Source organism: Eurosta solidaginis, chromosome 5 (assembly GCF_040869045.1).
Source record: "Eurosta solidaginis isolate ZX-2024a chromosome 5, ASM4086904v1, whole genome shotgun sequence".
In the NCBI taxonomy this organism is placed as follows: domain Eukaryota; kingdom Metazoa; phylum Arthropoda; class Insecta; order Diptera; family Tephritidae; genus Eurosta; species Eurosta solidaginis.
The window spans coordinates 15,609,030-15,622,131 of NC_090323.1; the positions used below are offsets into that span (position 1 = coordinate 15,609,030).

A 13,102-nucleotide genomic window follows, 5' to 3' on the forward strand; every position below is an offset into this window, starting at 1 on the left:
TAAGAGTAATACAGCTGTCAGATCAAGAAACAGGAAGTGGCTTTAGTCCTAGAAAGCTTCTAGTATTTGCCAAGAGGACGGAGTTATTTTATAACATAGGTCCTGGTTTTTGATAAGGTTTTTCAGTTTTTCAGTTTAGTCGTTAAATATACTTCTGGTAACACTTTAAACTCATTCAGTCTATGTGAGTCCTCATGGACTGGCCAGTTCAACCTAACCTAGTCTTAAACAATTTTTGTATTTGGAATTTTAGAGTACGTAGTATTGTACTGAATTTCATTAAAATCAAATCTCTATTTTCGCCCGTTAAAAAAATAGAACGATTCTTCCTTGTCTTTTTTTGGATTTTCCACTATATTTCAAAACTTATTTCTAAACCAAATTAAGAGAAAGTAGCGAAATCTTAGAATGTGCAACTACTTTTTGGACACAGTTTATATAGTAACGCTATACTGTGAGTTCGTTGAATTGCTATCCCGATACTATGAATGCATCACTTCCGGTCGATAAAAGAGTTTTCTAAAACACCACAGAAAGTGATAGCGAAAAGTAATGCATACACTCAGGCGTAATATTAGATCTTTAGTACTTCTATTCAGTGTTCGGACTTTGAATTTTTTTATTACGGTATATTTGCCAATATATATATTGTTACGAATATTAGCAAAACTAAGGGGTGCTGCTATCTCTAAGCCGATGCTAAACAGTGATAATATGCACATCTACATAAACGAAACAATAATTGCTTCTACACATATGTACCATGTACGTATACGAGCAGCGGAGAATCAATGCACAAACACATGCATATATCTGAGATACTCCTGAAAGTATGCAATGAGAGAAGCTATAAAATCGTGCAATTGTAGTTACAGCTGAGAAATTTGAGAGCTGATGACAACTAGTAGATTCTGGAAATTGAAGCGCCTAGAAGATGCGAACGTTGAAATGTAGAGGCGCTGGAATTCAGTTCAGTTTGATTTGAGCTATCAGGCAGTTATTGATTAAGCACGCAATCTGTCGGGCAATAGTAGAGTTTCATTTCAGCTATCAATCAGTTTGGTTATTAAGCAAGCTATTCGTTGCAAAGTATAAGTGTTATTGTGAAGTACTTTAATAAAGGCCATTTTTCCATTATTCAATATTGGAGTTATTTATTCAACAGTTTAGTGATTCGAACTTAGCAAAAGGGCAAATAAGAGGATTTGCAAGTAAATTCGTTACAATATATATTCCGACAAAATTGAAAGATTGGAGAAAGTAATCCCAAAATTCGCCTTATACAGAGTCAACTATGAAGATGGTCCTCCAACTTATATAAGTATAAAAAAGCTTCTAGGATTGCAATCTTTGCATGACCGACGAATTTGTAATTCATTAATATTTGTGTATAATGTGGTGAACCACAACATTGACTGTGATGATTTAAAGATTTTATTTAACGTATATTTACCCAGCGTAGTTTACGAAATAATCGTCTGTTTGTCGACTCAGTTAGTAGAACCAATTACTCGATGAATGAGCCCATTACAAGATGTGTTCGTCTTTGTAACAAATACTCCGAGGTGATATATTGAAATATGAGTTGTTATATGTTCAAACTTGTTTTATTTACAATATTTAGTTGAAAATGTTAAATTCATAAATTCGGAACCAAAAATATTATTAAACTATTAATTATTGTAGTCTATAAGATTTGTAATCAGTAGACTGAAATAAATAAATAAAAAAATAAAAAAAATAAAGGATGTTGGTGAAGAAGCGATAGGTAGCGGTTAAATATAAAATACTTATTTATTTTAGAGTGATTCCTGTGATACCAACGGCGTGGATCGCTGGGAGTTTAATGATTGGGTCCGATATGAATATAACGCAACGAATTAAAATTCAAAGATCATGACATGCGTACGAATAATAAGCTTTGCCTCAGAAAGCACCCTATTAACATCCAACTTTGGTAGCAGAAAAAAGACACCTGCACTTAGTTGGAAAAAACATGTATGTATAGGAAAACTTGATCCCCTTGAAGACCCCAATTAGGTACAGAAGGGATGGCCTAACTTGTTAGGCGACGACTTTAATCGCCTAAAATTTATTCGTTATTATATCACTTTATATGACGGTTCATAATTCTAACCTACCACTACAAGGGATTCATAGGGGAGTACTGGTGGAAGGCTCACAATTAAATTGTAAAAATCGGATAAATCTGAGCCACAATGAGAGGTTTTTCCTAATGCCGACTGAGCTGGTGGCAGCTTCTTTCCGTGCTATGTAAATCGGCTTTAACGAAGTAGCGATTCTTTTCGATATTCTTTTCTTTAAATGCATACGTCTTTTGCTGACTTCAGTCATAACAAGTTTAAGTCCAAGATCTGCTCATTATATTGGTACATTCTAGCAACATTTCCGGATTTCCCGATAATCTTTGTTATTTCATAAGCCACCTGAATTACTTGCTGAGACTGATTAACTTCGAATTTATTAGAAACATTTTAGAGATTATATGACCTCAGATAAGAGCTCGGAAACAGCTCTATGTAAATGACTACTAACACAGCTTACTATGGATGGCTGGCTATCGGGAGAACTTTTTATTCATTGTCAAGTGTAGTGATTCATTTTTTTTTTTGATATTCTCAAAAAATGCAAAATATTTGTGAGTAATCATTTGAGTTGAATAAACGAGGGCTTAGTACACATTTTAGTACACATTTTAAAATAAATTTCTTATCAGTTTAATTGCATTCGCGAAACAACGTGGTTGTCAAATAATTTTATTTGAATAAATTATTTTACTTTTGCAGCGCAAAACGTTTAGCTAATGGAATTATTCAAAATCACAATTTATCACCTTTTTGTTGTGAGTTTATGCCTCTCAAAAATTAACGGCTGTGAGTACTCACTAAAATTTACTAAAATAGAAATATTTACATACTTATGATTAATGATTAAATTTTTAAACTCAAAAAAGTACTGCATAATAGTGTAAAAATTCGTGCAAGTGCTTTCCATATTCAAAAATCGTATTCCTTAATACATTTAGTATTAGTTTTGACGTGTACGAAGAACTTAATGGGGTGCTAGTAAAACCCAAAAAAATACGATTCAAACCAGTTAAAAAAAAAGTTGCGGTCGACTATTATCATCATCATTAACGATTGATATCTTTGTGCTTTGTTGGATTGAAGAGAGGTTCTACTATTGACTATAATTTTCTCAACCCCTATAAGAGGTTGCAGGTCCTTAAGTTCATCCCCGGCCGGGTTGGGAATATTTACCGGAATCTCAATAAGAGTATATATATTCGATCCTCTGATATGGGGGTCTGCTGCATTATACTGATGTAATTTATTGCGATATCGTACAAATGCTTGGTTTTCACTAGTTCTAAATTGACATCAAAATTAGTCGTATCAATGAAAACGGCTTATCATTTAACGTCTTATGCGTCTGCTGTTCGTTTTGACTACAAAATGACAATTAAATTGACCAAAAAGTGAAAACGGTTCTTACTAAAAGGTATGGCAAATTTGATATTAAAACTTCATTGTCAACATTGTTGGGACAGACGTCCCATTAATTTTTAAATGTATGTGTCACGAAATAAGAATAAATAAATTTGTTTCGAAATTCAGGCTTGATTTTTGACAACACACTGCTTTATCGACCTTGAGTTAGTTATGTGACATATTGGAAACGCCCTCGACCACAACTGTCCAGTGGGTTATCGTGAGGCAGTTTTTGATGTCAGTCGTTTTGATCAAATGAAAACCAAGCATTAAGTTGCAAAGTAGAAGTTTTAGTATTAATGATAGCGGAGCAACGGAATCTGAAGTAGATGACATAATGTTTTGGAACTAGAACTCTCTCCAGAAAGCAGAAGCGGTGACATACATACAAATATAAATACAAGTTCTATGTACTTTGTTTTTTGAAATCGATGGAATAATGTCAAAATCGTACCGCGCCGGAAGTTGAATTGTCAAATTATATTAAAAAAGTGCCAATCAGCTGATTTCCGTTTCTGGTTCCGCCATGAATTGAATGTTATGCGGCCTCCTGTTTATTTTTTAAAAAACTGTTGATTTCCTATATTTTAAAATACAATGAACGAACAAAAGAGAGTCCCTATAAAAATACTTCTCTGTATACAGCGAAGTTGAATAAAGCTCTGTTTAGGAGAGAAAGGATCCAGGCAGGAAAGTAATTCAATATGGTTTTGCAAGGAGATTTCCAATCGGGAAGCGATTTCGCTCCCGAGATGGCCAAGCACTTTGTCGTTAATACAACAACAACAAGCGATTTCGAAGAGACGTAGTATAAATACTCTTAATATGGATCGAACTAATTCTATTATTATTATACATTAACTTGTCTCAGCATAGTACACGCATGGATCAGAACTAGTTGATGGTACAACAATCGATATCAGTGGAGATATACCCGACTATCTATCTAACTTTTACTAGGAAACACAGAAGTAAGATAACCCAGTATGTTTTGACGCCTTTCATAAATAGTTCCAAGCTTTATTAATGGATTAAAGTACTCAATGATTTGTTATGATGCTCTGTTTAGGAGAGAAAGGATCCAGGCAGGAAAGTAATTCAATATGGTTTTGCAAGGAGATTTCCAATCGGGAAGCGATTTCGCTCCCGAGATGGCCAAGCACTTTGTCGTTAATACAACAACAACAAGCGATTTCGAAGAGACGTAGTATAAATACTCTTAATATGGATCGAACTAATTCTATTATTATTATACATTAACTTGTCTCAGCATAGTACACGCATGGATCAGAACTAGTTGATGGTACAACAATCGATATCAGTGGAGATATACCCGACTATCTATCTAACTTTTACTAGGAAACACAGAAGTAAGATAACCCAGTATGTTTTGACGCCTTTCATAAATAGTTCTAAGCTTTATTAATGGATTAAAGTACTCAATGATTTGTTATGATGAGTTTCCCGGCATAAGAGATGGATTGCCAAGGCGAACAGGGTGCTATATATTTTCCACAGAGTTTTTGTAGGCTCATCAAAGCACACATAAAGCAGAATATAAGTAAATGGAAAATTGAACAGGATATGGAGCATTGCTTCCGCCTTCTTCCAGCGAATAGCTTGCAAAATTAGTTACATGAATTGCAAGGACTACAGGCCTTCCAATTAGGATGGTTCAACTCAAAATCTATTATGAGACAATATAGGTGAACTTAAAGCCAAATACAGGAGCAAATTTAAGTTTGGGGAAGTAAGTTCTTTTTTATTTTCGATGTTTTGCGATAACGTCTTCGGAAAAATTTTAAAATTTTACGAAAATTTCGAACTTTTTTTTGGAGCTATGCAAAATTTTTAGAGTATTCTGCTTTAAAGTCCAATCAATTTTAGTCTGGCAAAGTAAAAGTTATAGGTCTCTCAAAATTTGCATTGATTTTTGACAATTTTTTTACGAATGGGGTCTCAGATTTGCTTTCATATAAAAAAAGTTCACACCTTACATGGAGGAAGATATGGAACACTCTCTAGAGAAAAAATTTCAAAACTCAATGCAAACTTTTAAAGACCTGTAACTTGTGATTTATGAGACTAAAATTTATTAAGCAATACTCAAACAAATTCAGAGAACTACAAATAAAAAGTTTGAATTTTTCTCGAAATTTTTCGAAAATGATTTTAAGATTGGTTTGCATAATTACAAAATAAACAGAAGTTTTTCTCTTGAAAAATAATAGAAACAAGAATTTATTTCACGAAATTTCTTATAAATTACCACTTCTATTTTTATGTTCTCTGCTGTATATAGGGTAGATTCTTTAAGGCCCGTGAACATTGTATTACTCACAATGAGAATTTTTCTGTATATTTCAGGGTCTTTAAATAGTGTTCCGAAATGTCCGCATATGAATACTTAAAAAAAAACATACATGTATAATAAATCTTTTCCTTATTCTTTAGATACAACTTGTAAGACACCAAATGGTCTGACTGGAGACTGCAGACCCATTGAGACATGCAGCTCCTTATTGTTTCTGGTTACACAACCAAACAGAACTCTAAGCCAAACCAATTACCTAAGAAGCAGCCAATGTGGTTACGCAAATAAACATTATTTGGTAATGCTCTCTCAAAATTTTTGCTTCATATTTGAGTAATTTTACATATAAAAAATTAAAATATTTAGGTCTGCTGTCCAACGGCTGTAGCTGAAACCACAGAACTAATCGAAACAACGAGTACAACGGCGTGTGAGTATTTAGCATTTAAAATTAATTTTTAGTAGTTAAGGAACTCAGAGGTAGCTACCACTTTTTTTTCAATATAGCCCACAATATTTTCGGTTCAAGTTTTCCTGGCGATAGCTTATATATCTCAAGTACGATTTTAAATTCGGTATAAATAGATATATCATGTTCAAGTTCGACTACTATGCAGATTTCGGCTTAGATTTTAAATTCATCAGGCTTAGATTTTAAATTCATCAGGTGCTTGTAAGTCGACTTAAGTTAGGTCAGGTTGAGCTCGCCGGTCCGTGAGCACCTCACATAGATTGATTGAGTCCGTAGTGTTACCAGAAGTTCGTTTTAACGACCAAACTGAAAAACCCTATCAAAAACCAGGACCTATGTTATAAAATAACTCCGTCCTCTTGGCAAATACTAGAAGCTTCCTAGGACTTAAGCCACTTGCTGCTTCTAGATCTGACAGCTGTATCACTCCTAATAGCTGGAGTCTTAGCCTGGCAAGTGCAGTGTCCAGTCAAAATACCCGTAATGAGTCTACAGTCCTCTCTTTTTAATGATAGAATCAACTTTGTTAGTCTAAGGTTGTAAGATCTACACATAATCTTCGACACTTTACAGCCCCGCACTTGAACCCACGCCTTTCCCGGTTGGTCGATCATGGGCACCTCTCGCCTTCGCTTAATCTCCCCCAGTCTAATTGGGACATCTACGGAGCAAGCTTCTAGGGATGCACCCTTTTTAGCAAGTTCATCCGCTTTTTCATTCCCATCTATTCCCATATGCCCTGGATCTGCTTATTTCCCGATCAGCGCAGTATACCGCAGACCCTACTCCCTCCACTACTTTGCAACCATCTGTTTACACATGTATCGCCTCGTCCGCCATTTGCGCACACTTGCGCCAACCGTCCACCTCTATTGTGGCCTTATGATCTCCCTCGAAGCGCAGATAGGGAATCAGGTAGTCTGTTCGTATTGTGATTGATGACGCTATACTAATATGGCCATACGGTCGGCGCTCATGCTGCCCCGAGGCACCGAGCCTGGTTGCGGTTGTTAATGCTATGTTCTTTGCTACCAGGTCTACGGGTGGAATGTGCAGAATGGCATACAGTGCAGCCGTCGGGGTTGTTTTTAGGGCTCCCGTAATGCTAATCATCGGTAGTCTGCATACACCCTCTAATTTTTTGAGGTATGTTGTTTTTTATGTGGCTTTCCACCAAACAAGAACTTCATAGTATATAATAGGGCTTACAATAAGAAAGAGAGGGCCCCACGTACACCCCAGCATTCTTTTATATGCATAAAGTGCCGTTGAGGCCATCTTCATCCTCTCCTCCACGTTGAACTTCCATGACTGTCTAGGATGATTCCTAGATATTTTGTGCAAGGTTTCTCCTGTATGGTCACCCCTCCTAACTTAGGCCTGGTCCAATTTGGGACTTTGCACCTCTGTGTAAACAAGACCTTATCCGTCTTAGTCGACTTAGTTCCAGTTTATATTTAGAGTTTGTGTAAATTTCAGATTGATTCCAACTTGTGTTCCAGATTGTGATGCGGTTTTAGTTTTGGTTCCAGTTTCGGTGCGGAATACAGATTCTGTTCACTTTCTGCTTTTAATTCAGTTTGGATTTTAGTTGTTGTTCGGTATGTGTATTTAGTTCAGCTCCGATTCGAGTTTCAGTTTAGAAAATACAGTTCCCAATACGGTTCGGGTTTCGGTTGCATATCTAGGTTAGATTCCTCTTTAGATTTCTGCATGTGTTTTAGCTTTAATTGCTGTTTTTATGTAAGATCTTGTTTATCTTTAGCAAATAAGGTTGATTTTGTTCCGCTTCGGTATCCGGATGTAGCTTAGTTTGCGGCTTGTTTTTAGTACTGTAATACATATTCGGTTAAATATCACACTTAAGTTCCAGTTTAGGTTGCGGGTTTCGTTCAGTTCTATTTTCGGCTTATGCCTCTGTTTCAGTTTCGGATTGTGCTCACGAGTTCATCTCTGAAGCCAGTTTTATTTCCATATTCCATTCCGGTAAAGATATTCGATCTGGTTTCAGTGCATGTATTGGCTTCAGTTCTGATTGAGGACTCGGGTCTGAAATGGATTTCGATTTTCACTCTGATTTCTTCTCCAGTTCCAGTTATAATTCCAGATTCCCTTCCGGTTTTGAGTCCGAATTAGGGTTCAGATTCGGTAAAGTTCCTGCTTTGACACCGCTTTAACAGAAAAATTCAAGATTTTGGTCGAGATCTACTTTCGGCAATGGTATAAGTTGCGAGCGTGGTTCCGGTTTCGGTACCGATTCCGAGCACAGCTTTGATTGCTTCTATTTTCAGTTGTCGTCCTGGTTTTAGTTTTTGTTCAGTTGTCGGTTTCGGTGTCAATTTCAGTTCTCCTTCCAGTTCCATTTTGCTATTCATATTCAGTTTTTCTCCTTTCTCTTTTTTCTGTACCTTTTCCTCTTTTCTCTTTTTTTTCTTTTTCGTTGTTCGATTTTTTCTCCTCCCTCTTCTCTTCTTAAGTTTCGGTGTCAATTTCAGTTCTCCTTCCAGTTCCATTTTGCTATTCATATTCAGTTTTTCTTCTTTCTCTTTTTTCTGTACCTTTTCCTCTTTTCTCTTTTTTTTCTTTTTCGTTGTTCGATTTTTTCTCCTCCCTCTTCTCTTCTTAAGTTTCCTTTTCCTCTTTATCTTCAGATTGCTCTCTTTTTCCCTATCTTGCTGCATTGTCACACATACGACAGCTTTGAAAAGTAGTGCCCTGCCCGAGGTTATCTCACTCTTCATATCCTTTCACCAATCTCGTCTTCCCCTTCAACCCCCATATTGTATCCCTTTTTCGTATCACTTCCTTTGTTTCTCCCTTTCTCCGTTAATACGACTTAGCTTTCTCTCTCTAGCACTAGGTCTCTTCCGTTCCCTCGTCCTTTCCCTCTCGGTTTCCACGTGCATATATATATATTGACGCCAAAGCTGAAAGTCTTAAAAACTGTGTTTTAAAAAAATAAGGCTTAAAACTTTAGTCGCAATCAGTCAAACCCGTCATCTATATATATTTTTCTTCAATCAGTTCCAATAACAACTGAGAGTTGCCAAATACTCAGCTATCTAGGTGACTGTATACCTATTGAAACTTGTAGCTTATTGTTCGATCTTGCTATGAAGACTGATCCTACCATTGAGGAAACAAGCTTTTTACTACAAAGTAAATGTAGGATTGTTGACAAGAATATTTGGGTAAGTATTTAATTGCACTAAGAACAACTTTAGTCGCAACTAGTGGATACTACATTTTCAGTTAACAAAAATTATACAATTTTAAGGTCTGCTGTCCAAAACCGAAAATTCAGCGTGAGCTTCCAATAGAAAATTCAACCACGCAAAGATCTGCCTTAAATAGTGCACGAACTAAGGAAACAGACGCTACAAGTTTACCAACGAGTGAGTAGTAACCACTGGGAACAAACAAACCCTTAAACTAGAAGCATGACTCGTTCTACTTAATGTGTTATACATATATGTCTTTATTTATTTTGACCAGCTCCGCTAAAAACTGAGAGCTGCCAAACACCAAGCGGCGCATATGGTGACTGTGTTCCAACACGTAATTGTAGCTTTTTACTAAATATCGCTTTGAATAAAGATCTAACCAATGAAGAAACCACATTTCTACAAAAAAGTATGTGTGGTTCTGCCAACAAACCTATTTATGTAAGTTTATTTCACAACTTAAGCGAAACTCTAGTTAATTAAATCTCAATTATTTTAAGGTTTGCTGCCCGGAAACCAGAATTGAAGTGGAAACTCCAACCACACAGAGATATGCTGTAGTAGAAAGTGAACCGAAATCCGCCAAAATCGTTGCAGTTACCAACACAGACCCAAAACATGTTATTGCAGAGGTAAAAACCATATTCCTAACAGACAATGTTGCATATAGTTATTGAAGAACCAGACTTTAAGAAAAAGGCCTTTGGTGTCCAATTTATCGCATCTTCATTAAGTCGCATATATAGGACGTGTCTTTCAATTTACTTACAGAACATGACTATTTAAAGTCCTGACCTAATAACTCCTTATTTCAAGCGCCCATCTTTAGTTACCAACGAACCATTATATTGTGACAGCCAAGATACGCACAATAAAAGTGCACGCAGTGACACAAGGGAAGCTGCTCATGTAACAGACAGCTGATGATTACTCCACTAGGCTCTCACACCTGCTCACTGAGAGCAATCTTCGACCTGACGATGTGGCCGAGCAATGGGAGCATATTTCTCTCTCGGCACATTTCTCTACCGGCGTTGCTGACACCACTGGTACGATGAGAAATGTAGTGCTGCCTCGGAAAAGAAGGCGGTGCCTATAGGTCCACGGTGTGCGGCAACGCGTGGTATATTGGAGCGTTATCGTGAGGCGAAGAGAGAAGAGATACACCTATTAAGAAGAAAAAACGTGAGGCAGAACGACGTGAGTGTGATGAGCTTCAGACTTTGGCTGATAGAAATAATGCCCGAAAGTTCGACCAAAAAAACCGGCGGATGACGGAATGTTTCAAGACCGGTGCAGATTGTTGCAAGTGACAATCGCGACCTGCTGATCGTGCTTAAATTGAGGAGGGAACACTTCACTTCACTTTGCTTGCTAGCAAGCGAGCAGACGAGCAGACGGGCAGACGAACTTATACCCTAATCGCCGATGTTGATAACACGTTCCGGCACCCGTATGACGTGAGATTGGCAGTAAAGAGCAATCGTTAATTTCTACACAAAATATGGTCGGATGAGCCTATGCCTCCAAATTGGTAATTAAGTGGGCTCTGCCTAATCCACAAGAAAGGCAATCCCGCAATCCACAACTGCTTAATATTTGTGCGACAAACTGAAGCCCATAGTCCACGAACTAATTGAATCTTATCAGTGCGGCTTCAGACCTGGTAAATCTACTATCGACCAGATCTGCGCCAGATCTTAGAGAAGACACTCGATAAGAGAATCGACTTCAAAGCAGAATTTTACAGCGCGAAAAGAAACTGCTTGTGTGCTGCTTTATCCGAATTTAAGGCCCCTGCAAAGTTAATAAGGCTCTGCCAAATCACGTTGAACAACGCCAGCAGCTCTGTGAGGATAAGGAAGGACTTCTCCGAGCCATTCGAAACCAAAAGAGGCTTCAGATAAGGCGACTCCCTTGCGCGCGATTTCTTTAACATAATCCTGTAGAAGATAATTCTTGCAGCACAACTAAACCGTAATGGTACAATCTATAATAAAAGCGTTCAATTATTGACAAATGCTGATGATATTGACATTATTGGCCTTAACAAAGGAGCTGTGACTCCTTCTTTGGACAAGAATTGATTTTGCGATAAATGAGGTTAGGTAAGGTTGAACTGGCCAATCCGTGAGGACCTCACATAGACTGAATGAGTCCGTAGTGTTACCAGAAGTTTGCTTTAACGACCAAACTGAAAAACCCTATCAAAAACCAGGACCTATGTTATAAAATAACTTCCTCCTCTTGGCAAATACTAGAAGCTTCCTATGACTTAAGCCACTTGCTGCTTCTAGATCTGGCAGCTATATCACTCCTAGTAGCTGGAGTCTTAGCCTGGCAAGCGCAAGGCACGAACACAGAACGTGCTCGATTGTTTCCTCCTCCAACCCGCACTTCCTACATCTGCTTTCACTGACCAAGCCTAATTTAAAGGCATGTGATGCCAGAAGGCAGTGGCCAGTCAGAATACCCGTCATGAGTCTACAGTCCTCTCTTTTTAATGATAGAAGCAACTTAGTTAGTCTAAGGTTGTACGACCTATACATAATGTTCGACACATTAGAACCCCGAGTTGAACCCACGCCTTTCCCGCTTGGTCGATCATGTGCACCTCTCGCCTTCGCTTAATCTCGCCCAGTCTAATTGGGACGTCTATTGAACGAGCTTCAAGGGATGCACCCTTTTGAGCTAGTTTATCCGCTTTTTCATTCCCACCTATTCCCATATGCTTTTTTTTTATTCCCAAATGCTATGGGACCCAATATAGATGTATGCTTCTCCCTGTCCCGATTCTCTACAGAGACTGCTTACACTCTAACACGCATTTAGATGCTGTGCTATGCGAGATTATTATCTTAATTGCTGCTTGACTGTCAATATAAAAGTTAACACGGTTGCAGCTTACGCTATTCTCTGCCAGGGTTTCTACTGCTTTGGTTACGGCTAATATTTCCGATTGGAAAACGCTACAGTAATTCGGCAGCCTGAGGATCTGTTGATTGGTAAATGAGGACAAGGCGAAATACTTGTAGTCTTCCAAAAGAGAATCTGCGCATTCGCGGCTTGTTGGCCATGTCACTGTTGACGAATATAAATTCGAGACTGTGAACAAGCATTAACAGCAAAAACAGTGACAGCTTAGAAATCAAACGGAGAGTAACTCTTGCCAACAATCGGAAAAATAAAGTAGCTACTCGAGGAACAATAAACCCCCAGCGGGTTAGGGGGCTTGTAATATACCCGCGGTAGATATGCCTGTCGTAAGCGACAAAAATACCAAATTGATTCAAGGGGTTGTGTAGCGCCACAGCCACCGCAATATATAGCTTCTCCGACCCAATTGTCAACCTCACATATCCGTGGCGAATCCTCTTTCATTAACAGCCGAGGCTCTGGCGACCCCGAACTCCTGCTGGATCTAGGGTATTATGGCCTAGAAGTTTTCATGTTGTCATACCAAATCGTTCTCGAGATAGTCTGGCTAGTACCTTTATGGTGCTTGCTACAGAAACGTACCGGATCTGTATCCGGCAAAGGACCATCAACATCGATAACACTCTCCAAGGCCTTTGGGGAG

The 13,102-nt window shown here is 38.0% G+C and overlaps 1 protein-coding gene across 4 annotated transcripts in view; it reads left to right on the forward strand.

Moving 5' to 3' along the window:
• The first annotated feature begins 2,757 nt into the window (after nucleotides 1–2,757).
• Nucleotides 2,758–13,102, forward strand: part of LOC137252206 (serine protease easter-like) — a 339,821-nt gene continuing 329,476 nt past the window's right edge. For all 4 annotated transcript variants that reach the window (XR_010953467.1, XM_067787601.1, XM_067787600.1 and 1 more), the window contains exons 1-7: nucleotides 2,758–2,894; nucleotides 5,967–6,124; nucleotides 6,193–6,256; nucleotides 9,323–9,489; nucleotides 9,576–9,693; nucleotides 9,794–9,963; nucleotides 10,023–10,154. Coding sequence is in view for 3 of the 4 variants with exons in the window: in XM_067787601.1 (XP_067643702.1) it covers nucleotides 2,825–2,894; nucleotides 5,967–6,124; nucleotides 6,193–6,256; nucleotides 9,323–9,489; nucleotides 9,576–9,693; nucleotides 9,794–9,963; nucleotides 10,023–10,154 (879 nt within the window). In the remaining variant the exon portion in view is untranslated. The remainder of the gene's footprint in view (nucleotides 2,895–5,966; nucleotides 6,125–6,192; nucleotides 6,257–9,322; nucleotides 9,490–9,575; nucleotides 9,694–9,793; nucleotides 9,964–10,022; nucleotides 10,155–13,102) is intronic.